Here is a 27,119-nt window from a genome sequence, read left to right as displayed (position 1 = left end):
ACTTTCAGATAAACAACACTCACTCACAACACCACAGAAACGCTGCTCTGCTTTCACCTCAGAGGGGTGGCCAACGTTTGAGTGCAGGCTCGAGGTCAAAGCAGAAAATAAAGCCAAACTTAAAAGCAGCTTTTGAACACTGCACGGAGAGCGGGCCGGGGTCGGGGTCTTCCTGCGTTCCAGCTCTGAGCTCTCAGCCCTGATATGAAAACATTACTTTGATCATGAAGCGTCTGAAATGTGACCAGAGGGACGTGAGACACTGTGAAACTGAATCACTGTGAGATCTCTGTGGACAAACATTACACTTCAGTCTGGTGAGCGCTTTAAACATGGACGGCTCGTGCCGATGCAGGAGTATTAAAAGTTGTTTGCTGGCATCTCCACACCAGGAATAACACAGCACGTTATGAACGGAGCGATTAGCGGCTCGGTGACCGAGCAGCCGAGCGGGTCTCAGCGCTGCTGTGACTGGGAGCAAATGGGATTTCACTGCGGTACGAGCTGTCAAAACATGGCTGTGTTTCACCTCTCGAAGCACATCCTGCCTGCACGCTCTGACTGTGTGCGCGAGCTCTTTAGCAGCGTCCTGAGTCTGTGCAGCTGTCTCTCTTTGTTTGTACAACCGCAGCTCTGGCAGAGTTTCCACCTGCTGCTGTTTCTTCCTGTGTCTTTACTCAGAAAACGCTGAGCGCTCGCCGCTCGACCACAAACAGCAAACAGCACGTTAACTGTTTGGCCTGCGACTCCAGCTGTAGCAGAGAGCCCGACCCTGGGCGATTCCACCACATTAGAGTCCTGTTAAAGCATCTGATGGTGTAATCTGCACTCAGATTTATGCTTCACACGCATCAAAGGATGTGAGATGACAGAGATGTGAAACCACAGAAAGAAAGAACTCTTCACACGTTCCCACTCGTGTTCTCTGCAGATCAACGGGAATATTTCTGCTGAGATCGTTCTGGTGCTTTAGACACGCGGATCTGTTCGCGTGGAAAACACTTTGCTGTGATGAAGCAATGAGAAGTGACAGGAGTGAGACTGAAACTACGTGACTATCACAGCACGATCGTATCACGTTCTCATGAACCAGCGTCCTCGAGTTCGCTTCAAAGGCTCAAACTCAGGACCTCTGACCCGTTTGCTGCTGGATGCTGAAGGGTCAGGTCCAGTTAGCGGTGCGGGTACAGGATGGAAACTTTATTTTATAACTGAAAACAACTGAACTTTCAAAATAAGAGCCACTTGTCACACGCATCGCGATGGCGTTCTTTGAAACTGTGAAACAACAACAAAGGTCGAACATCAGACACGAGCGCTGACGACTGAAACCTGAAGGAATCAGATGCTAGAATAAATCGTCTTCCTTTGGTGACGTGTTCAGCGTGTGATGCTCTGACTCTGAACTTACCAGAACCGACGGCAGCAGCCTCCGTCTCGGACAGATGAACCCGGTCGAGATCAGCATGAAGATGCAGAACGTGACGATGATCACCAACGAGCACAACATTTAGAGATGAACATCAACATGAACAACATCATTGTTCTAACAATATAATATCATGTTATTACAATATACACAACTATCACGTTCGTACAATATAAATATTATATTGTTCAAACATGAAAGGTATATTGCACGAACATGAAAAGTATATTGTTAGAACAATAAACTTTTCACGTTCTAACATGATACAGCTCTATTTTCCTTTTGCCTGGGTGCCAGCTCTACGCTTACGTACTCAGATGAGCTTGCCTCATCCTACAAGTTGTGCCTCCATCTCTTGTGTCCAGATCACACGCTGCACTGCCGTGCTGCTCCACCTTTTCTCTTTCATTTCTGTGTTTGTGCGTGCGCAGTGTGAGAGGCTGCGTTGAGGGGCGACAGGATTTCAAACAGGTTTGATTATCTTGCGACCAAACGATTGATGATTGGGAGCTGGTCGTGAGGTGTTAACTGCTCGTTACCCCATGTATACTACACGATGCACGACACACGATGAAGGCAAAACACTGGCCGATCCCCAAAACTGTTGCGCGACTGAAAAATCGGCTCAAAATGGGCCAAAAATCGCACAGTGTATGGCCAGCTTTTGGAGGCTAGCTCCAAACAAACATCTGCAGCTTGGCAGTGTTTACAGCACTATAATGACCAGACCTAATTCTTTTGAAAACCTTACATCTTTCCACAGGTCTCCACTTCATCAGACATCACCTAGACTCAGAGCTGGATGAGGCCAGCACAAACAGCAGCCTAACTGACGAAGATGATGGATCCATGGGGTCAGGAAAGCCAGAAGCAGGGGAGCTGGAGAGGTACCTTTCATGTCCATTCACTGGAGGTGTGGCTCTATTACATGGCGTTCCTCACATCAAGAAGCTGTTGATCAAAATCAATACAGCTTCCTGCAATTGGAGCTTGTGAAGGACTTCTCAGTCATGCAGGACTCCTGTTCACTGCTGAACAGTCACAGCTTCACAGAAAGAACCTTGAGAGCAAACTGCTGCTGAAGCTTAACCATCACCTCACTGAGTGAAGAAATGGCACATTTTTGCTAAATATGCAGAAATAGATGCACACCCATACAACTTATGGTAAACTGAGCTGCCTTGTATGAACATATGTTGAAGATGCCTCGTTCTAATGTTTTCTCTGAGGCTGCTGCTGTTTATATATTTATATTATTTACTGTAGGTTTTGGTGAAAAAAGCTTTATGTTGTGAAAAACTGAAATCTGGAAATTAGAATAGTTAATTGTGCCTCTGAGGCTGTATCTGAGGCTGAGACCACGGGACTGTAAACATGATTGTTGGGCTTCATTTCTGTACTGAACAGTCATTTAAGATTAGTTAGTAAATAACAATTAGCTGATGTTGTTCATGAGACTAAAATCATCTCACTGTGGTAATGTAAATATAATATGGCCAATATTATAGTATTGTCAGATTATTATGATATATATATATATATATATACAGTGTTGGGGAGTAACGGAATACATGTACCGCCGTTATGTATTTAAAATACAAAATATGAGTAACTGTATTCGTTACAGTTACCGTTTAAAAAGGTGGTATTCAGGATACAGTTACTTTGTTGAAATAAATGGATTACACTGCAGTACTTTCCTGTTTCATCTTGTCGCGGGTCAGGACTGTTTGGGTTTTGTTTGACAGCTACGTTCTGTCGTTCCAGGCGGCAGCGTTACGGTTGCCATGGTTACAGTCAAGGCTGGACTGGGACAAAAAATCGGCCCGGGCATTTTGACTAGAGACCGGCCCACCAGGATAAAGATTGAAAATGTGACGTCATTCAGGGGTAAAACCGCAAAGGATTCTGGGAACTTGTGGCAAGAGGTACTAGCGCACGCAGGCTTTCAATTGAACTCAGTCACACAGCGATAAAAAGAAACCCAAAAAATGGCAAGAAGCTGTTGTATTATTAACTGCAATAGCCGGTCGCATGACAGCCACGGGAAGCCGACGGGTAAAGAGATCGTTTTTATCGGATTAAGTCGTTGAAGAGAAAATTTTTAAGCCATGTTTCCGAAGTAAGAGCCGACGGATGGTCTGGATATACCAAATATAACGTCTCAGAACCCTCCAGCTCACAGGTTAGTCTGCTCCAAGCATTCCCACAAAGGTCAGAGTTTTGTAGTAGTTAATACGTCATTTTTCTTAACATAATTGGTGATATAGGTTACAAGCAAGTCTGGCGCTGAACAGAAATTGTCGCGCTATGCTCCTTTGTTCATTGTGCATAAATAGTGAATTGTCCTGACACAATATTGCGTTTCGCTTCTGTTATTATGGTACATTGACAAAAACATGTACTTTTATTCACAGGATAAAACAGTTGTTTTGTATCACCAATTGCCCAGTACGATTACAGCATACAGTATTATTGTCACTGCTACATTTCTGTGATGCTACCAGAAATTATTTCCACTACTAATTAATTACCGTTGAGCTCAAAGGTCCTATTAATAAACGGTTAACGAACGTGTATTTATGACGACGATTTGTGAGACTGGTAAACTTACCTTTGTTCGTACGATGGTCTTTACTTTCTACACGGTGCATTTCAAGGTCCTGCACCCATCCGTCGGTAAACTGTACCTGGGCTTGTTGCAGTGACCTGAAGTTACTAAACTTCATGAGTGTGTGCACTCACTCCAAGAACCGTATGATTATAAATCTGAGTGTGGTGAAAGTTGGGCAGCACGCTGTGTGCTCGTGAGGGTCTAACCCATGCCTATTCAACTACGAAGTTAGTTGGGCCAGATTTTCAAACCGAGGAATTTATCTGGGCCAGATATTTTTTTTGAAGCCAGTAAGCAGCAGATCATGATCAATTTCAAACCCAAACAACTGTACTGAAAAACAAGTATTTTTTTTATTCCTTTTCCCCTATAAATCTGGTGGTGACCTCTCACAAATGCACACCAAAAGGTCCATTTAAAAAAAAAGGGAGCTATAACTAAACTATTTTTTGCACATTTGAAATAATAATAATAATAACAAAAACATTTTGATAATTCCCTTTCAAATTAAAATAAATATTTCACTGACCACTCACTTTTCCTGCCATGGATGGAGCCCCATCGGTCACAAGTATACAGACACGCTTCATATCCAGACCATTTTCCTCAAAAAGAGCTTAAATCTTCTCAAACATCATTTTGCCAGCTGTGTGTCCCTCTAACGGTAGTAAGCCGAGCAATTTCCCATCCAAAAAAGGACATATACGCATTATCAGTTCTGTCTGTGATCTCCTGCTATAGACATTACATCAGTTTTCTTCAGGTCATCTAACAGCATTTCAAACTTGTCTGACGCCAGAACTTCAATTCTACGAATATTTGAACTGTCCTACAGGGGTACGTTTTTAATAGCAGATGTCACACTCACTTTTCACCGTATCCACCACGGCCAGCATGCAGTATTTCATTGTTTCAGAATCTGTGAAAGGCCTTTTCTTCTTCGCCAAGAAGCAAACACGAAGGGAAGATGCTGCAGCTCTCTTGGGCTGTACAGGACCCTCACCATGGTAGTACAACTCCGGTTGTAAGATTATTAAACTCGGTAAAATGAATAAGTATTTGTCAGTCCGGGCAGGGTTAAACCGACAGTTTTCATTGTCAATTTTGCGCTTTTGGAGTGAGAGAGACATGCTGTTGTCGCATCATATATTACGATGATTGTTTAATATGTTTACATCACGGTGCATTGTGGGTTAAATATTGCTAGGCTACTAGGAGTGTTGCATTCACAGTCTACACTACGCTGTAGGAATTTTTAATTTTTTTTAAAATTAATTAACAAATTCATTTTTTGCGTTTTCTCTGTGTTTCTGCCAGGACCACAGGCAGGGCCACTCGCAGGTTGCTTCTGGGCCGCATTTGGCCCGCGGGCCGCCATTTGAATAGGCTTGGTCTAACCCTTTCACTCCTTTGATTTTTTTCTTGTATCTTTTCTTTGTCTTTTCGTCGAGTCTGTCTTTGTACGGACCGGCATTGTTCTCCTTTTGTTTTGTACATTCCTTTTTTTGTGCGTCAAAGAAAAAACAAGAAGGCATTGGAACCGGAGAATGAACGTTTTGCGGTGCTGCAAATGCTTGCATTTGATGCGTTACTTGGATTGTTTTGCCACGAGTTCCCTGCATGCAATGCGCGAAAATCACGTGATTGCTAAACAAGGGGGAGGGTGCATCCGGCCTCCTCGGCTGTAATTGGTCCAGCCCAGAGTCGATCATGACCAATTGGCCGATCCAACACCTTTCATTATATATCCAGTCGCCTCTTTGTCACTTCGGAAACATGGCTCGAACAATTTCTCTTCAACGACGTAATCCGATAACAACCGATCTCTTTACCCGTCGGCTTTCCGTGGCTGTCATGCGACCGGCTATTGCAGTTGATAATACAACAGCTTCTTGCCATTTTTTGTTTCTTTTTATCGCTGTGTGACTGAGTTCAATTGAAAGCCTTCCTAAAAAAAAAAAAAAAATCGCCATGGGGCATACCGGGCCAGTCCAGCTATGAATCACGTGATGTTGTGGAAGCACGGACGCTTACCTGACAGGCTCCCAGTACCTTTGAGAAGTCATGTGATATAGTTTGTGGTTATTTTTTCCTGAGACCCAGCGTGAGATGACCCAAACTTAATTATGAAGTACAGAGAATGGAAACCAGGAGAAAAGCAAACATTAAAATCTATATTTAATGAAGAACATTAGAAAGAGAAATGTCACAGTTTCCTTTGATTTTCTTAAAATGCTTATGTTAATTTTCAAACAACATTAAAAAGTGTCTGGACCCCATTTGGCAGCATCAGTTTTACGTTCACAGTCAAACAAGTCAAAAAGTCGGACACAGAAAATCCGGCTGGTTCATTTGCAGATCTTCTGACCTGCAGCACCAAATAATAAGCTGGTCTACAAACACGAGGAGACCCTGCGAGTCATCGACGCTCAGAGCAGCACACATCAGTATCATCTGTTTCTCAAATAGGGCGAGAACTCCTCCTCTTCCTCTTCAGTTAGCGTGTCCGTGCTGTTGCCTTCACATCTGCTCGCAGTGCGGTCTGTGTGTGTCGGGAATACTTGAGGTGTCAGGTGATCTGATTCAGTTTGTGAGTCTGTGGCAGGTAAACCCTCCAGGCTGGACTCTTTCAAAAAGCCTGTGACGTCCTCCTCATCTCCATCGCGTGCAGCCATTGAGGCGAGGGTGACTGAGAACAGGTTGACATTGCCGGAGATGTCCCGCACCTCCTTGTCCTCTTTGGACTTCGTCACCTCCTCGTCCTGACTTTGTCCCCAGACTCCACTTCGACTCCTCTCTTTCACCAAACAGAGCTGCGCTCCCTCCACCTCCGTCTCCACCTGGCCTTCGTCAGACTCTGCAGGCAGCGCCGTTACTTTCACCTTAGCAAATAACCTTGAGCTTCCAGCGTCCAGTGCTGCCGTTGGCTCGCTGTTCGTTGACATGTTGCCAGACAGCTCCTCACAGCAGCAGCTCTCCCCCGAGGAGAGATCCACTGCTCTGTTCACATAGTTGCCATCATCGTCGTCCTCTGAGACATCGTCAATGTTGGCAGAAGGTGATGTTGTGTGATTGTTATGCTCCCCGGTCTCCGAGGTAACTGAGATGGGATCTGGGACGGTGGGCTGCGGGGTCAGGACGTAGCCTTTGGTTAGAGCCGTCTACAAAGAGAAGAGAAAGAAGCTCTGAGAAGGAGGAACAGAGGCAAACTCTGCTGAAGATGTCTATCATCGAGTCACAGCTGTGTCTAAGTATGCAGGACAAACACATCAGCCAAAGCTGTTTTCTGGAGACAGTCACTGTGATCTGTTAGCTGTTTGACAACTACTCTTTCAAGGATCTAGAGATGGTCTAGAGATGCTTTTTGAGTAAAGGTTTAACTACAGCCAGCTTGAAGGCCTGTGGTACACAGCTGATTATTAGAGATAGGTTGATCATATTTAAGACTGAAGCAAGATATACACAGAGCAGCAGGGCAAAACAGAAGTCGTTTTCAGCTCAGCTGACTCATTTGCTTAACCTTTGAAGGACTTTGGTCCTTCTGTGGAAATGCAAATCACAATATGCTGGAGGAGCTTTACGACTGTGGAGCTTCAAAGCGTTTGAACTTTGTCCTCTGAGAGACGCTCACGGATGAAATGAAGGCGATGTTCAACTTCACAGCAGAAATAAACACATCATTATAAAATCTCTCAAACCACAGGTGTTAGAGTGCACATGAAACTGGATTTCTTACAATTAGAGCTCTGGGCACAGTTTCCTTCAGTTTACAAATGACTCCCGTGTAGAAGAGGAGGAGCAGGCAGCTCGTGACGATGAAGATGGCAACCATCGGGACGCCGATGACCAAACCTAAAGTGAGGCCTGCAGACACACAGACACACATTATTCCATGCAGACGACCGTCTGAACCAGCCGAAGTACAGCGGAGGGGTGTGGTTTGTGGCTGTGCTGTGGGAGGGATGGGTGGAGCAGGTGGCTGGGGGAGGAGTCCCACTGGCGAGAGGGGCAGCCCTGGCATGTGTTAGTAATTACTCCCTCTGCATATTTACACAGATAAGGAGGCAGATGAATTGTGGCAGCTCATTATGCTCTGATTCAGCAACAACGCCCGCCTTACCGGCTGCACATCAGCTCACCTCTCTGCTGGTCCACCGCCGTGGTGAAGGTGCACTTCCAGGCAGACGGCTCATGGTTGTTTAGTTCTCTGGTGTTGAGCTTCACCTCTATGCAGTACTCCGCCCCTTTCTTTAAGTTTTCAAGGGTAAAACTTTTATTTTCTGTTTCCAGCGTCTGCAAGTCAAAGAAGGAGGAAACGTGTCATTAAAATCACATCTGGGATTTGTCCACGACCCACTGGTGTGATCCTCAGCATCGTTTTCTCCTCTGACCTCTACGCGGCCATGAAGACACCTTTGGAGGCCTGACCAGGTGTACAACACCTGCTCTGACAGGTGACTCTCAAAGTCAAAGTCTCCTCATGTCAATCAACCCGACACCTGCTTTTAGGCAGAAGCTTGCTGTGATTGCAAGGGCGTAGATTTGGTTGTGGCATTGGTGGGGACGGATGATTCAACCACCGACCCCTGCCCTGTTTCTTTTTCCCCCCTTTTTGTCTTTGCTTCTTGATAAAAGGAGAAATATACTTGCCTACATAAGCTATCTCTTTACATCAGCACTAAGGGAACACTGAATGACCTGCTGGGTTTTGTCCATAAAACTACTCACGAAAGATGACCACAGAGTAAAAGATCTCTCAGCAAAATTCTGCAACATTTTAGGCACTATTGCCCCGATCAAATCAGTGAGCTGGGATCTTTTCTTCTAAACATGAACTACTGTTACCAGTTGGTGTTGGCACAAAACCTTCGTCCTTCTGTTAGAAAGCGGAAGATAAAGAGGAACTTCATCTTTCAGCACAGCAATGACCCAAAGCACACATCCAGAACAACAACAGAATGGATTCACCGGAATAAGGCTGAGGCTTTGGAAGAGACCGGACAGAGTCCAGACCTGAATTCCAACATCTGTCGGCTGATCTGAAGAGGGCTGTGCACAGGAGATGTCCTCGCAATCTGTCCGATTTGGACGTTTTTTTTGCAAAGAAGAGTGAGCAAATATTTCCACATCAAGATGTGCCATGCTGATAGGTTCCTACCCAAAAAGACTGATTAGAGTGATAAAAGGCAAAGGTGCTGCAACAAGGTATTAGTTTAAGGGTGTGCATATTTGTGCAACCAGGTTATTTTAAGCCAAATCTGCACCTTTGTGTGATTGGCTGCATTTCCATTTTTATATCGTATATGTACTATATGTGTTTTACAGCCGCGCCTGGACACCAGTCAGCGACCGCTGGCTCAGGGACAGGATGGCGAGAGGTTGCTGACCGGCCTGTAGGCCCATGTGACTGAAGCCTCAAACAGGTTTAAAGGAACTCTAGAATGAAGATACCAGCTGAGGTCTAAATCTGCACGCTGATGTTGGGATGAAATGGATGTCTTACCTGGATTTCTCCATCGGTTCCGATCCGAAATGAGACTCTGAAGCCGTTATATTGCTGGATACTGGGAAAGTTTGGCAGGTCATCGGGCCAAGGCAGTGAAATGTTGATCTGGATGTAGTTTTCATATCCGACCAGTGAGACCTCTGGAGGACCTAATTTAGCTTGTAAACAGAAGAAAACACGCGGTCACCTTTTGGTAAAGATTCAACCAGTCCAGAGATTTTAGTTCAATCAAAGCCTGATCTGGATTATGGGACACACTTAAATCCAAATGCACCAGTGTGAAACCCAGAAGACGCTCATGCTGACGTACTTTCTTTGTAAGGGACAAACACAATTATTTTGGACCTCGGAGACCAGGTTTGGTTGAAGAACGCTTTGACGTGCAGGTAATAATGAAAGTTCCACTCTGGTAGCATCAGCGGCATCGATGTTCCAGATGTTAGGTTGCATTGGGGCTGCGTTGGTATGTTGCATTGCTGTTCCCACTTCTTTCTATTATCACTGAACAACGACAAACAGAACATTTTAGATCAGAAGGACAAAAACAGTAAAAGAAACATTTGCTTTGTGTTATGACTGTTTGCTCAAACAGTGACGATGAGCTGTTCATGTCTCGAATCCAGCTGGTCCTAGATTCAAACGAAAGCTGATTTCTGATTGGACGTTTACTGTCAGGTTACCATTCATGAATAAGAGAGGAGTTTAGATGTTAATTAAAAAGCTCAGAAGTCTGCTGCTTTGCTCAGACGCAGCTTTTCAAACCTAAGCCGTGCTGTCGAGGCTGTGACCTTTAACCTTGCTGAGGCCTGTAGACGTGTTTCCAGATAAAAGATGATGCATTCAGGGTGCTTAAGACGGGAATATGACACAACGCCAATATTTCAGAGCTAAAACAGGACAAGTGAACGCACCACGTATCACAGGTTTTATCCCCTCTGATAGCTCGTTCAGATCCTGATGGAAACCCATCTGAGGCCTGAAGCTGGCTCACCTGAGGCCAGCACACCGGCTCTGAAGACTCAGTGAAACCTGAAAATCATTTCTAAGACATGCAGGAAGGCAGCCGGATGCTGCTGCGTTTTAGCTGTAAGACAATAAAGACTCGTTGGACCCACAGGCTGTGGTTTGGTGACGAGGACGCTGTATGAGGAAGAACACAGTTTCTGAACTAGCTGAAAAACACGAAGCCACGAGCAGTTTCAGTGTATTCATGTTAAACCTTGCAAACGTAAAGCGAACCCTCACGATGAGTGCTGAAACTGAAACGGCGTCAGAGCCATCCCAGCTGCTCGCTGTGAACAAACCGCCCAGGAGAGAGAAAGCACCCCGCCCAGGCAGATATTCCACCAAAGAAGAAGAAGGAGCCAGTGAAGCTGACTGAAAACGTGAGCAGATTAAAGGTCGCGGTTCACCAGCAGGAGATCATCACCACAGCAACGCGGCCCAAACAATCAAAGTCAAACAGTGTAGAAAAACGTGAAAAATGATGGAAATGCAACAGATTTGGTGATCGGTACAAATGTTAGAAGATTCATTCAAATATGAAGGACGTGTACAAACGTGGGGCAGTCTCCATGGTTACATATCAGCTGATGGTTTCCTACAAACATGTTCACAGAGATATCAGCTGTGAGAACTCCCACTGTCAGTGTGTGAGTCGTCCCTGCACACACACTAATATCTGTTATTGATAATATTAGAATATTAAAGGCGAGCTCTGTGTCGGACACGTCGCCCCTCGGAGTACTCAGTACCCTTAAAGTAGCTCTCAGGGCAAAGAGGTTGGTGACCCTGGTCTGAAGAGGTCCCCACAAACCTCAGCCCGCCGCTCTGCTTTCACTTCCTGTTTCATCTCCACGCACTCCAAAATAACCACGATCTGTGTGCTAGAACATCTTTGTGTGTAACTAACTTTGTATAGCTGCATAATTACAATATAATTAAAAATGAAATTATTCTGTTGTTTCATTTCTTTCTTTGATCTGAAGAAAAGTGCAGACAAACTTGTGTGAGTTACAAAATAAAACAGGAAATCTATTTTTGAATCGTTCTTTTGGTAAAAAAGAAGAAGCAACAGTGGAATTTCCCAGCAGGCTACGGGGGGACTTTTACCCTCCTTTAGAAAAAATATCGTGTTCTGAACTTCGACAGGAAGCATCTGACAAAAACACGCAGCTGATGCAACACTTTTATTTACAGGTGTTTAATCCTGTCCTTTATCTCAGGTGTGTGTGTGTGTGTGTGTGTGTGTGTGTGTGTGTGTGTGTGTGTGTGTGTGTTAATAAAAGCCTGGAGTCACAGCTGAGCTTGAACTTGATCCTTCAAGCGTCTGAACTTTGCGTTTCTACATCACCCACAGAGCTCAGAGGTTTTTTGGGGTTTGATGTGAGCACCATCGTCTTCATGTTACCAGGCTGAGAGTGACAGGACGTGAGGACAGACGGCGGACAAATTACCTCACAAAGACCCCGTACTCTGTCCCAGGGGGCGTGTTGTCGCCGGGCTTCCACCGAAGGACGTGGCGGAAGTTCAGAGAGTCGACAGAAAGGTTAACAGGTACGGGAGGCGGATGAGCGAGCTCTGCGAGAGGAAGAAAAGAGAAAATATGTGAGGCAATCTGCTGAGTCACGAGGATCCAAAGTATACCTGACAGGTATCAGCCTGTGTGTGGGTGGGGCAGGATGGTATTTGAACACCTGACTGCTTTTACATGACTCACCTGAGTGCAGCAGCAAGCTGAGGCAGAGCAGCAGAGGCAGACAGGCCATCGTCACAGGTGGGCAGGATTCATCGTCACGTCTGCAAACGCGCTGAGAGCCAGGAAGCACCACGCGGTCCAGCTGCAGCGAAACATCATCTACATTTACATCTCATCGACGAGACGATTGTAATGTTTCGGATTGTTTCAGTTCGAGAAAAGATTTTCAGTCAATTAAACATAAACTCAGTTAGTTGCCCAACTGCAGCCGCTTCATCCTGAAGACAGAAAACCCCCACCATCAGACAGCGGTGACAAAAACCCCTTTTCACAGGAAGAGAGCAGGGAAACAGGATGAAACACTAAAAAGACAACATTTAGTGACGCACTGCAAACGGCGAGAGAGGGGAGAGGACGCTCAGAGAGAGACAGACTCTCAGACTTGTGGGCAACATCGTCAACATGTTGCATCAAGCATGAATGATGACATCACAGCAAGTCTGGCACCTTCTCTCCTCTTCCTCCTCTTCCTCCTCTGCCGCTGAGCCCAGCCCTGCTGCCTCAGCACTAGGGCTGGGCCATATTATACCGTTCACGGTAATAGCGGTATAATGTTAGGCAACGATAGGAAAATGAAATATAGCGATAGAATATGAGTAAAACGCGCATGCGCAGTGCCTTTGTTTTCATACGCACATGGCGGATTGTTGAGTGAAACAGATGAACCAGAATTGGTTTGTAAAAATGGTGCAACTTCAGTGATGTGGAACTGGTTTGGTGTTTGTCCGTCAGATACACGACAAAGCACATTTTTTTGCAGAACATGCAAGCGGCCGTCGTTATTTGTCGGACTAAGATGCTCTTAAATCTGGGAGTAATCTGGGTCCCAAACTCCGTATACTTCAGGTCAAACGAACACTGCAGCATCACTGAGCGTTAAAAACTGTCTAAATTCTTTCATCTTTAATAAAACGATCAGCATTGCTGCTTTACCAGGTATAACTATAAAGTTTAACTTCCAGGCATCCATGAAAACAAAAGTTATTACATTTAACGGAGTTAGAAGTTAGCAGGAAGTTAGCTCGCTAGCTTCCACCTAAACATGATATAGCATGTTCTGACGGAGAGATTTCTGAAAAAATTCAAACGTACAGCTCTGCTATCACTTCCAACATAAATGAAGACAGGAAACTAAACAGCAGTGACGTTTGTAGGGTTACTGAAGTTGGGCTAGCTGCTATATAATGATGTGCTACGTGATCACTAGCTACACAGCTATGTTAGCATAGCATAAACACAGTGAAGCTGGAGGATGAACGCTAACTTTTTTCCACTCGATAAAAGTTAACGTGAGGGTTCCTGATGGTTAGAGACAAATGCAATCGCATGGCAGGATGCTGTAAACGGACCAAACTTCAGTCAGGAGAACAACTGAGATAATCCATCCACAATACGAGGTTAGTCATTAATATACTGCAACAACATGGGAATAGAGCAGCTGCCAGAGAATTCAACATTAATGAATCAATGGTACAGAAGTGGAGGAAGCAAGAAGAATGAGTTTAATAAAGTTTGATTTATCTGACTGCTTTGTTTCACTTAATGTGCCTTATAATCCCGTGCACCTTATGGTCCGAAAAATGCGTACTGCACACTGCAGTTTAATGTTGCAAAGCACCTCTTTTTAACTTCAGTGGATATTATACATGGTTATGCTCAGGATATGTCAGCCCATTTCTACTGGAAATGCCTTTTGGTTAAACTTTCAGCAAGGAATTTGCATTTGCACTGTTACATTTTTATAAAGCTTTAATGTACATAAAAACCAGCTTCTTGTTTAAGTGAAAATAAATGGAAGGTTGTCTCTTTGCGCTAGTAATGTTGTGGAGTTGTATTTTGTCTCGCATCAATTATATCGTCGGTTATATCGTTATCGCAAATTTTCAAATATATATCGTGATAAATATTTGTGGCAATATCGCCCTGCTGTACTCAGCACTCTCACATCCTCCCACGTGCATCACTTCTACCACATTATTAGAAACCAGAGTTAAAGCTTGAAGGTGAACTTTTTACTCAGTGTTCACGAGACGGCAGCTGCAGAAAAAACTGACGTTCTTTTACAAAAACAGGAGCCGTGCAGACTGACTGGAAACACGCTCAGGACCCCGAGTCTGGTCCAGAGGCTGGGAGCCTCAGCACCGCTGTGAAAGTCTCCCAGTTCCTGTTTTCAGTGAAAACATCACGATGAGGACGGTTCATGAGCGTGAAACACCAGGACATCAAAGGTTTACTGTATGGTGTTTGAAAAACCACACGTGAAAAACACACAACTAGGGCTGCTCGATTATGGCAAAAATGATAATCACGATTATTTTCACTGAAATTGAGATCTCGATTATTTGACGATATTTATTTAACCCTTTAAGACCTACTATAGAACCAAGTCCACCAGAGCTTATATTAATTTTTTACATGTTGTAGTGCTATTTATGGGAGCATTTCAAGTTGCTATACAACTGTTATAGCCCATATTTTAATAATATGTATGCATTAAGTCCATAGTAACTACATTAATTGCAAAAAAGTGCAATAAACTACAAAAAACAAATTGAAAATCGTTTTTGGTTTTTTTACATATATTTCTAATTGGAGAAATTTAAGAGGTTTGTCCCTCAAAACTTTAAATACAAAAAAGTTGCAAAAAATAGTTTACAACAGGAAATTTATTTTGAGTGTCTTCATAGTTTTATTTTGGAGATACAGCAATTTTTATATACACTGCAGGAAAAACGAAAAAACAATCCTATGATGCAAATTTGCAAAGAAAACAGCAGGTGCATCAAAATAAACTATTTCCAGCAGTGCAATTCGAGTTCTAAGCATCCCAGCAACTATTCAGAAAAGTCAAACATGACCAGTATAGGCTTTTAAGGCCTACAAGTAAAAAACTACATTTCCGCGAAAATGACGTCACTTCCGGTTTTGGCCAGGAAATGGCGGACATGTGATAGTTCGCGCTGACGTCTGTTTCACGGTGGGAAGTGTTACGAACAGCTGATCGGCGAAGCCTGTTTCTGGAATATTATGCTTTTGTTCCTGCAAGCGCTTTTTATGCAATTTTTGCAAAGCTTTTTGTGGAAGGAAACCGTGACCGAGGACAAGCTGATGGCATCAGATGTAAGTACCACTCCTCCGGTTTCATATGGTAAATGGTAAATGGCCTGTATTTATATAGCGCTTTACTAGTCCCTAAGGACCCCAAAGCGCTTTACACATCCAGTCATCCACACATTCACACACTGGTGATGGCAGCTACATTGTAGCCACAGCCACCCTGGGGCGCACTGACAGAGGCGAGGCTGCCGGACACTGGCGCCACCGGGCCCTCTGACCACCACCAGTAGGCAACGGGTGAAGTGTCTTGCCCAAGGACACAACGACCGAGACTGTCCAAGCCGGGGCTCGAACCGGCAACCTTCCGATTACAAGGCGAACTCCCAACTCTTGAGCCATATGCAAAACAAATTATTGTGCTAGCTTACGCGGTTCCGGTTCTACAGGGATTTAAAAATAGTTACACAAAACGGAGCGTGCTGCTCTGACCGGCTTTAAAGGGTTAACAATGACTTTAAAAAATAATATAACATAGTGTGCAACACCACTGAAGTTTTTTTTACCTGTCTTTTCAACCAACGGCAGTCACTCTCCTCTCCAAATAACTCCTGCTTAGCTTTCCGAGCTTCCCTCGGGTCCTCTTAATCAGCGGTCTCCAACCTTTTTTGCGCCACGACCGGTTTATGCCCGACAATATTTTTACGGACCGGCCTTTAAGGTGTCGCGGATAAACGAGGGAGGGGCTAATAATCGGCTCAGTCATTTTTAATGATCGTTGAAAGTCCAGATCGTAATCGTGATTAAAATTCGATTAATTGAGCAGCCCTACTCACAACACAGTCAACAACAATAACAGTGACAATAGCGATAATCCATCATCTGGTGATCCTTGTCAGGGTCACAGGGGGCTGGAGCCTCCCAGTTACCCTGCACGCTGGACTGGTCGCCAGTCTGAGACAGACCAGACTGGACACAGACACGGGGAGAACACGCAAAGTCCACGCAGAAAGACCCGACAACAGCGCTAATCACCGCGCCACCGTGCTGCTAAACAACAACAATAATAATAATAACTGGACAGTCTCGTGCACTTAAGTCAATTCAATTTTATTTATATAGCGCCAAATCACAACAAAAGTCGCCTCAAGGCGCTGTTGTTGTGATTTGGCGCATTACAGTAGTTTTAGTCAGCGTGGTGTTTGTCAGAGTGACAGATCGTGATATAATAATCTGAGCCCACGGTGAAACCTGTCCACTCTCCCACGTTTAAAACAATAAAAGGCAAAACCAGATTAGTTTAATGAGCGCTTTGTTCAGAGGAACACAACACACAGTCTCAGTGACCACGGACACCCTGATTGACTTTCTGATCAGTCACTTATCCCTATTATCATTGTTATCATGATGATCATTGTTGTTGTTATCACTTCACGCGGCTGGTCGGTGTCCGCTCCACAGTCTGGCCCCTGCTCGCGTGTACTAGTCGGTAGTTAAACACCATAAACCGGCCCCGGAGTGCCCGCCGGTCACTGCTCCCTGCGGAACCGACACAGCCACACACAGACAGCGGTGTCGTGGACATGCTCGGCCGGCCTCGGTGGCCCTCTGCCCGGTCACTCACCTCCTGTCTGCCCCGAGCGGAGCTTCCACAGCCTCGGAGAAAGACGAGCAGCTCCCAGAAACTCTCCTTACACTGTGACGCAGACGGGCTCCTCTCAGCTCTCCACATCAAACCTACCACCGCTTCCTGCCACGCCCTTCAAAGTAAAAGCCTCCCGCACCAACACAGTTCTACACTGGTCTCCGTGGACTTTTTTTCCTTAAGCTGGATCTAGTTTTCTGTATCTTAATAATATGTTATTAAATTATTGTAATGTGATCGGGATGAACTGTGGACCTCTCACAGTAGGAACTGAGTGGTTAACATCACGCGTGGGCGTGTCGGAGTGCCAGGGTAGAATTTTTCCCTTGCGTCGGGAGCGCGCACTGATGAGTGTTTGTGGGTTACAGGAGAAAATGATGCATTAAAAGTTCTCACGCGGCGCATCATTTCCACACCGTGGCTCATATTTATTTGTATCCTGTAACTTTACTGTTTAAAGAGCCAACGCCGCTAATATTTCAGCAGTAATACGTCTTTATAAGAAGTGTTTGTGAACTAAATCTAAAAACGACAGATAGTGTTCATCCGTGATTCGGACAGCCCTGTGCGCGCTCCCGACGCAGGGGAAACAAATCGTCTGGGGATACCAACCCTGGCACCACACCGGCGATCCAGCTGGATGGAAAGGCTGTTATGTTCGGGGGTGAGGAGGGGAGGATGGGTGCCGTGTTTAGGTAGGGACTCCAGACCCCGCCGGATCAGCTGCTGTCTCTGGGATCCCGTCGCGCATGCATATAGTTTAATAGTTTAATAGTTTAATTATTTATATAGCACATTTAATTACAACAGGAGCGTTTACCAAAGTGCTGTACAAGAATACAACATACATAATAAAACAACTTAGAGTATTAAAAGCAAACACCAAATATGAATTAACAAACAACTCTCATGCTGTATTAAAAGCCAGTAAATAAAAATGTGTTTTAAGATAAGATTTAAAAAGATTGACAGTATGAGCCTGTCTGATGTGTAGGGGTAAATTACTCCACAGCTTAGGCGCTACGACTGCAAATGCTCGATCACCTCTATGAACCAGCCTCGACCTTGGTACAGCTAAAAGCAAAAGATCACTTGATCTAAGAGATCTAAGGGGGGTATAAGTCTGCAAGAGGTCAGACAAATACCCGGGAGCCTGTCCATTCAGGGCTTTGTAACAACAATAAAATTTTAAAATTAATTCTGAAGCGGACAGGGAGCCAATGAAGGGAGGCAAGTACCGGGGAAATGTGTTCACATCTTTTAGTACGTGTCAGAAGACGAGCTGCAGCATTCTGGACCAACTGCAGCCTTGAACAAGCATCCTATAAAGGATGCTTGTTCAGCATCCTATAAAGGATGCTTGTTCAGGGGAAAGGTTGGGGGTGTGGGGGTGTGTGGGGGGTCTATAAGTTCGGTATTTTAATGTCGGGGAAGCTGGGAGGAGGTGGCTGGGAGGTGTAGTCGCAGTTGGGGTTGTCAGTGTGCAGTGTCGTTAATTTGCAGTGGGTGGATCCTGTGCTGTGGTTTGGCGTGGACAGATGCGGCCTCGCTCGGGTAAAAAAAAAAATCGTAGATCTTTTACTGAAGTTCACGAACTTTTCCGGTAAAACAGAAGATTCCGTAGAATTTCTCTACTATTTACGGACATTCCTTCAACTCTAAAACGGAAAATTCCGTTTCTTCACAATAAAATTTGTATGAATAGAAAAACTGAAAGTCGTGTTTATCATTTACAGACACTGGTTTTCACTGTAACTCATTAAATTAATTTCTTTATATCTTTACACTTCGATACAGTTACAACCTTTTACACCATCTGCTCAAAAATTCGTAAATTAAAACTTCATGAACAAAATAACTGACAGACATCAAAATGTGAAGATTTGTATTTCCCTTGAAGTCACTTTGTCCTCATGTAAACGCGTTCATGCACATTCACGTGTTTTCTTCCTACAGGACACCTGACCAACAAACATGTAATAGTATTTGTACAGTAACAGTATCCAGAGTACTTTAGGTTCGAATCACTGCTGCGGTTGTTTGGCTCAGCCAAACACGCGTGGTTCACATCCATGTGTGTCCACTCATGAGAAGGACACACATGTAGTCCTGCATTCACTTCATCAATGAATCCGAGTGAACGTTTGTCCTGCATTAACTCTGTGGGGTCTTCACCTTACAGTAACACGTGTGTTTGTTCACTGATGCTATATGAATAAAAGGGAACTACAGGTGTTCCTGAAACGTGTCTTTGTTAGAACAGGGCGGATGGATGAGCACAGCCCTCTCAGCGCAGGGCTGACACCACTTTGCCCCTTATAAGAAATACAACACAAATATATTAGGACAGGTTACTAAACCAGGCTTACAGGTAAAAGGACATTTACTGAGCGGATCGTGTCAGCTGTTGCTTTTCAAGGACAGCGAGCAGCAAAGTACAGTTAGCAGTGTTTGTTCTGATGAAGACTTTAACCTGTAAACAGCAGCGCAGTGAACAAGGATCTGTGTCCACGAATGTGTCCTCTACTCATTTAAGCCAGACGGTGACTGCTGTCCTCCTCTGTGCTCTGAAACATGTTAAACATGGATGCGAGTGAATGGAGGAAATGAATGTGTTCATCAGATATGAATAAGAACAGCGTCTCCCTGTTTGTTTTCTCTCGGTTTGTTGGTGATAATAATGATTTTTAGTAAAAATCATTAAGAATCTGTTTTCCCGTGAAAGGACTCGATGTGCTTTTAGAAAACAAAGTTTTATTGGATTTTATTTTTTCATTAAATAAATAGATAATAAAACGGAAAAGAAAACAGAAGGTTTTGTATTTATAATTGTACAAATACTTGAATATATTCAGACTTTGTGATTTATCGTGTTGTCACTTTTCTTCCTTTCACCCGCTGTGTGAAAACAAAGCCCTGGGCTCCCTCTGCTGGTTCGTTAGTTGAGGACAGGCGGCAGAAAGCGCAGGAGGACCCAGTGCTCTTACGTTGAAGTTCTTCCGCTTCCTGTCTCGCTGCTATCCGGTTGTTCAGTGATGACGCGAGGAATCCTACTTCCGGGCCTAAAGTAGTCTGCGTTTAATATGGCTTTTGTGTTGTTAACATGTTTAATGTTTTGTATTTCCTTCTATTTAATCTCAAAAAGCTCCTAAAACAGTCAGTGATCACTGTTGACCTCCCTCGGCTTTTATTACCGCTAATCATTTATTTAAGCTCAGTTTCTAAAACCTTAGGATGTAACTACAGCCCAGCCCATGCAGCAGTATATGAACGACTAACCTCGTATTGTGGATGGATTATCTCAGTTGTTCTCCTGGCTGAAGTTTGGTCCTTTTACAGCATCCTGCCATGCGATTACATTTGTTTCTGACCACCGAGAACACTCACGTTAACTTTTATCGGGTGGAAAAAAAGTTAGCTTGTTTATATTATGCTAACATAGCTGTGTCGCTAGCGGTCACGTAGCACATCATTATATACCAGCTAGCCCAACTTCAGTAACCCTACAAACGTCACTGCTGTTTAGTTTTCTGTCTTCATTTATGCTGGAAGTGATAGCAGAGCTGTATGTTTGAATTTGTTTCCAAAACCCCGCAGTCAGGACATGCTATATTGTATTTAGATAGAAGCTAGCGAGCTAACTCCCTGCTAACTTCTAACTCCGTTAAATGTCATAAATTCCGTTTTCATGGATGCCTGGATGTTAAACTCAATTGTTACACCTGGTAGAGCAGAACGCTGATCATTTTATTAAAGATGAAAGACTTTAGACAGTTTTTAACTCTCAGTAATACCATAGTGATCGTTTGATATATGGACCTGCAGCGGAGTTTAGACCCAGACACGGCTAGTGACGTCAGACTGAACAACCGGATTGCGCTTCCCAAACGTCACTCGGTGGTTTCCAGGCTGTTGTTTGGGGGGCCGCCGCTGGAGGGCGCTGTGGGAGTTTATTAGTTAGGAGTTTTTTAAACGCTTTTATTTCTGTGAACTCTGAAAAGCTGCAGAGCTGTGAGGAAATGTCTCAGCGACTCGCTTTAATAAAGTTTTTAGAATCAAAGCCTGTTGGTCTGACTGTGACTGTTGTTTATTACTGTTGGTGTGAAGTGCAGGCATGAAACTGTAACAAAGTCAACATCACAACACGTTTTCAAACTTTATTGTCAGACTACACAAAGCTTCCACATGATGACGTGTTTATGACATTCACTCCAAATTATATACAAATCAAAGGTGCCGAGCCGTTTCCAAATACACAACCTGCTCCTTAAACACACAAGTCATCACGAAGCCTGCAACAAGCGTGCAAATCATCCGAAAGCAAAACACGTTCCCTGATGCAGAGTTAAGGTGCTGGAACAGAGACCAGGAGAGGAAACGGAGACAGGACGAGGGAGTGACGTCAAACCCAAAAACCCCACTGAGCTCATTTTCACCCATTTTGTGGTGGAAAGTTCCAGACTCTTTGACTTTCAGTGCCAGTCCTCTGTGAACTGCCTGAAAACCATTATGGAGGTGTGTTACAGCCCAGTTTAGCAGATGGGAAGAGCTGTGGAAAAATCCCAGTGTGTCAGAGCGCTGCACGCTGGAAATGTGAGCTGCTCTGTTTGCGTTTGCCACAGCAGATGGCGTTCACAGACAGACTTCTGCCTGTTGCATAACTACAAGTGTTTGTGCTCAGGAAGAGCAGGAGGAGCCTGACAGTCACCGAGGAGGGCAAACTCACCCAGCGGTTCTCCTTGTTCCTGACTGGGTAAACTTGAAAACACAGACTGTATATAAAGATGGACAGCATGGCAATCGCCCTCTGGTGGCAGGTTGGGGCAAAAGTTATAAACCCCGCCCCCTCCAAATCAAAGTGATCTTAAACATTTTCTTCTCATGAGCAGTGCTTCTTAAATTTAGGTTTTCACCACTAACCAGGTGACGTCAGCTGTTGGACAGGCCTAGAGACCGGACAGGTCGGCCCGGAAAAACAAGGATTCACCAGCTGGATGGAGAAGCACTAAACCTCCCTGTGACCGCTTCCAGCAACCAGGTGGAGAATTCACATTTTTCCTTAACAATCGGAGGTTTCCGTGCAGTCGCTGACTGTCTGATAAATGCTAAGTGTAAATGATGTAAGCATGAAAATCAAGTGCAGAGACCCTCTGATGAAGTCAGACACTCACAGGCTGAGCATCTTTCATGTTACATGGAGAAAAATCAAGCGGACCGTGTGTCACTGCTGCTGGGTTTGTTTGCTGATGGGGCGTGCAGCCCTGACCCCTCCCTGACTTCACACCACATGATCTATAATTATGTCATAAAAGCTGCTCATATGAGACCAGATCCCAAAGCCTGCAAGACTCTGGGTGCTTATCAGAGTCTGCTGTCAGGACGGCTAACCACGAGTCATTGGTCACTGCTGAGGCATTTAACTAACCAATAGGCGGAGAGGTCATGAATAATGTGCGCTTACATCAAGCCTGAACGTCAGTGTTTATCTGCACGTTCGTTTTTCTGGAAAAGGATTAGCGGTTTAAATGTCTACACTTTCAACTGAAGTTCCACGTACAACCACTAGAGGGCTGCAAACAGCCAGAAAATAAAGAAGAACGTTTGTTTTGGTCATTTAGGGGCTGCTTCAAACAGCAACAGCCCATCAAAGGTTTATATGGACTGTTACAGTATAAGAAATGATAAATGTATCTTTATAGCTTATGGTTTAACTCAGGAGCAGCTTTCAGTTCTGCCTTTGACCACCAGAGTGTGAGGAACTACCAGGACATTAGCAAACATGCACTGATTTGCCTGACATCCTCTGTCGTGTGGCTGCAGCACAGCGACACCTGCAGAGCCAAAACTGAACTGTTTCAGAACAGAGAAACTCCAGGAAACTGAACCCTCTGTTCACATCAAATGTTTGTGCATGAGATCAAACCCAGTTTAAGAAAAAGGGCTAATCCCTCCACCCGGCCTTGATTAAGTCGAACGTGCTAGCTTGGACTCTGGCCATGTGTGTGCACTTTGTAGCTGTCCTGCTGTGAATGAGAATTAGAACCTGGAAGCGAATCAAAGCATTTCTGACGCACATCATTTTGGACTCTAAGGTTGGTGTTTGTAAAAGTGAGCCGTGCTCTGTGCACGTTTTAAAAGTTTCTGTTTGCGGGAACATTTCCTCACACAGAGGCGCTGAGCAGCGTGCAAAGTCCCGCCGTGTAATTAAGCATAGAGGCCAGCGTGTGCTGGGCGTGGACCTGAACTCTGACTCTCTGCTCTGAATCCTCACTGCATGGGTTTAACACACACACACACACACACACACACGTTTGTGCGAGCAGGTCTCACAGAGCCTCTCAGGACTCGAGCAGGAGGACAGCGAGAGCATGCAAGCTCCTCGGCCTTAAAGCGAGTGTGAAACAAACACATTCTGTTTGCGCTCTGCTGAGCGACAGCTGCGCAGCCCCGTCCAGCTCAGCAGAGCCCAAGTCATGGTCGCCGTCCAAGCGAGTGCGCGGTGTTGGCTGCTGACGGAGGATCCTAACGCTGGCACTCGTGTTGTTCGGCGTCCATTTTAACCTGTTTCAAAACAACTTGTTTTATGAGGCCATCTGCTCTCAATCAGAGCAGCTGGGAAAACGCGGCACAGCGCCTGCCGAGCTCTCTGGCCTCAGCAGACCCCGCTGCTGTCGGACATGTTTACATTCAGAGGCGTCGTCCTTAAACCGACACAGCGGTGTGTTTGAGTCATGTTTCAAAGACAGAGCGGCAGACGCGCTCGTCCCGCTCTGGACAGCGTTCACTGCGGCCAGCTGCCCCAGTACGTCTTGTTTTCATCTTCATAATCTGCACCGACAGGATTTCATCATGTGGCACACAAATGTTCTTCCACGAGGCCGTTATGTAACGCAGACCTGCAGGAAGCCAACGCGCCCTCGCTCTATCCGCAGCGCTGCTGAACGTTGGTTTGAGTTTGAAACCGCTCAGCACTCATCATTTGATGCTCTGGGAATGAGACTGGAGGAGTTAAAGTACAGACGTGAATCTGAGAGCGGCTTCAGCGCTTTGTGGTGGAAATTCATTCTCAGACCGTCTTAATGTTGATTTATTATCTCGCCAAATAAAACTGAGTGCTGAGCTGCTGCCCAGGATGCACCTGAAGAGGTTTCGTATGGGGTTTATTGTTGGCTCTTTTGAAGTATGAACTCTGGAGCCGTGAGCCTCTGAGAGGTTCTGCAAGTCTCTAGGGATTAGGGTTATTGAGTACTTTGCTTGTACTATGTGTCTGCACAAGTGGTACACCGCTTTGGTTACGTCCTTAGGTTTGCCTCTTTCATCCCAAATTGGCGACTTTATATGTTTTTAGTGCTGCCAGCTTTAACGCGCCATCATCATGACTAACACGATTAACAATGAACCCATCTGGAACACAGATTGAGTCAAAATCCCTTCTTTCTGCGCTCCAGATGGGTTGAGTACATTAAAAAAAGTTTAATCGCATTAATCGTGACGACTGCGTTAATGCCGACAGCCCTATTAGTTCGTCCATGTTTGTACTTCTGCATGATTACATTGCTCCGCCCATCAAAAAGTCTGTGCATGCGTGAATATATCGCCCATCGTCGATTATTGGACTGATGATTGTCGGTTGGAAAATTTTTACATATCGCCCAACCCTACTCGAGATCTGCTATGAAATCTATTTTGTAAAGATATTCCTGCTGTGATGATGAGGATGGCGTGGCTCATCAGTAAAAGTGTGCAGGGAGCCCTGCTGTTTTTCTGATTTGTGTTTTTGCTGTAAGTTGTCGCCCATGTAAGTCTAAGAACTGAGAAAGAGACGGAGCACCTGGGCAGGACGGAGCGCTAACACCCAGCCGGCAGCTGGAGGCAGAGCTCTTCTGTCTCCGGGAACAATCGTGTTGTTTGTCTCATAGATTCAGGAAGCCTGCAGACTGTTTGCCCAGTAATGACTTCACAATTACAGTCGTTTAATCGCCGTACGGCACCTGAATGAACCACAGCTTTTGGTAACAGTTACGCTGCAGTCCATAAAGTCTGAGCGAGGTCTAAAGGCTGTGAGACGGCTCGCGGTCGATGGTCGCTGACGTGAACCTTCAGTTCATGAAGCGCAGACAGATTGAATGTGAACTGGAGGAGAAAAGTGAGCGCAGAGACAGGAGAGATCAGCGCTCGCAGCGCCTGCAGCCTGAGTCATGTTAGCACCTCGTCCCCTTCCAGCTGTTTCACACATTTTTCCATCCTCGCCCACTATTACTAAGGATTTACAGATCACTTACATGCCACTCACACACCAAACCATTAAAATCCCCCAGCTTCAGTTTCCTGATGAGACACTCGTTATAAACTGTGAGTGAAAGGCTTTATGAACCACTAACACCAACAGCACATCAGTGAGTTATGAGAACATCGCTGGGCTCAGCTTACTGTTTGGTTTTGTTGGTAAAATGCTAAAAAGGCTAATTTTCATTATCTGTGACAGGTCAGAGTATCTTGACGGACACTGAGAGGTTAGCCGTGAAGCATCTGCAGATGTTTAGACTCATGAGACTCCAGCAGGTCCTGGTAGTGGGAATTCCTGTTAACCTCACATGAAGCCCAAACCTAACCTATGATGTTTAATAAAGCTACGAGTTTCTACTGCGGTGCGTTACCACAGTGGACGGTCAGAGTGTGTACATGCGTGTGAAACCTCTGTGGCAGCTGTCCTCTTATCCAATCAGAGTGCAAACATTCCCAAACCTCGTTACAGGATCAGAGCATCAAAGGGCACTACATCTCCGGGACAGGAGCAGCAGCAGGAAGGGAACGCGTCCCACAAAAAAGTGCCATCGGTGTCGAGGTTCAGTACACGAAGGTCACCAGCAGGTCCTGCAGGCGGTCTGCAGCCATCTCAGCCGGGTCATCAGAGGGGGGCGGGGAAACGGGCAGCAGGGGGAAGTGCTGGGAGAGGGTGGGGGCAGGCGGTCCTGCCACGCTGTACGCCTTCAGGGCGGACAGCCCGTTCAGCACGGCCACGTCCACGAAGGTCATGTGCAGGAAGGAGGAGGAGCCAAAGGAAAGGGCGTCCAGCTCCGCTGTGACCCCCGCTGGGGGGGAGAGGGTCATTTCCTGGTCAGGGTATGGAGTCTGCGGCACGGCGCTGTGGATCCCGAGGGTCTGCAGACCCCGCAGAGCCAGGTACCGGCTGTCCACAGGTTTGATCCCGCAGAACGACAGGCGCAGGTGGCCCACCGAGCTGCCGTTCAGCAGCTCCTCCAGGACCCAGAGCTCCTTCACCCACACCGCCAGCTGCCCCGCCTCCCGCAGCCCAGCGCGGGGCAGGGCGGAGCGTGGCACGCTGTGGCAGCGGCACAGAGAGTTCGCCAGCACTTCGTCGCAGTCCGTGACGGGGGCGGAGCAACTGCAGTTACGCAGGCTGCGGCTAGTCGCAGCGCCGCTCTCGTAGAGTAGCGTCGTATTGGCCCTCGGGGAAGCTGCATGTGTGGGGGCGGAGCTCGTCGTCTGGGGGCGGGCGGCAGTCAGGAAGAACAGCAAGCACAGTGACCATGGCAACAGGGCAAAGAATGAGACTGGAGACATCTCCATGGAGACCAAACAGACTACATCTTCACCAGGTGGAGGGAGAGGACCAACCTGAGAACACACGGGGGGGGGGGGCAGGGTGTTAGCATGGACAGCACCAGAGAGCTTGACTCACACACACACGCTCACACGCACACGCTCACACACGCTCACACAAACACACGCACACACACACACGCTCACACACACGCTCGCTCACACACGCGCACACAAACACACGCACACACAAACACACGCTCACACAAACACACGCACACACACGCTCACACAAACACACGCACACACACACACGCTCACACACACGCTCGCTCACACACGCGCACACAAACACACGCACACACAAACACACGCTCACACAAACACACGCACACACACACACGCTCACACAAACACACGCACACACACACACGCTCACACGCTCGCTCACACACGCGCACACAAACACACGCACACACAAACACACGCTCACACAAACACACGCACACACACACACGCTCACACAAACACACGCACACACACACACGC

General features: G+C 45.8%; 2 protein-coding genes across 2 annotated transcripts; both read right to left on the bottom strand.

Moving 5' to 3' along the window:
* Window positions 1–6,254: 6,254 nt before the first annotated feature.
* LOC146616692 (uncharacterized) lies at window positions 6,255–17,093 on the bottom strand. The gene is made up of 8 exons (XM_085374763.1): window positions 16,986–17,093; window positions 12,269–12,389; window positions 12,006–12,129; window positions 9,860–10,050; window positions 9,547–9,707; window positions 8,183–8,336; window positions 7,780–7,907; window positions 6,255–7,204 (listed from the first exon to the last, which is right to left on the bottom strand). Exons 1-8 carry the CDS (start codon window positions 17,091–17,093, stop codon window positions 6,494–6,496), a joined length of 1,698 nt encoding a protein of 565 aa, XP_085230889.1. The 3' UTR covers window positions 6,255–6,493.
* Window positions 17,094–25,851: 8,758 nt separating this feature from the next.
* On the bottom strand, window positions 25,852–26,597 carry LOC146616691 (exosomal polycystin-1-interacting protein-like). The gene has a single exon (XM_085375070.1). It carries the CDS (start codon window positions 26,595–26,597, stop codon window positions 25,854–25,856), a length of 744 nt encoding a protein of 247 aa, XP_085231196.1. The 3' UTR covers window positions 25,852–25,853.
* Window positions 26,598–27,119: the final 522 nt, after the last annotated feature.

Source organism: Diplotaxodon limnothrissa, linkage group LG16 (assembly GCF_057381915.1).
Source record: "Diplotaxodon limnothrissa isolate DT_005_m linkage group LG16, D_limnothrissa_male_GT1.1, whole genome shotgun sequence".
Lineage (NCBI taxonomy): Eukaryota > Metazoa > Chordata > Actinopteri > Cichliformes > Cichlidae > Diplotaxodon > Diplotaxodon limnothrissa.
This window is presented reverse-complemented; position numbering and strand designations above follow the sequence as displayed.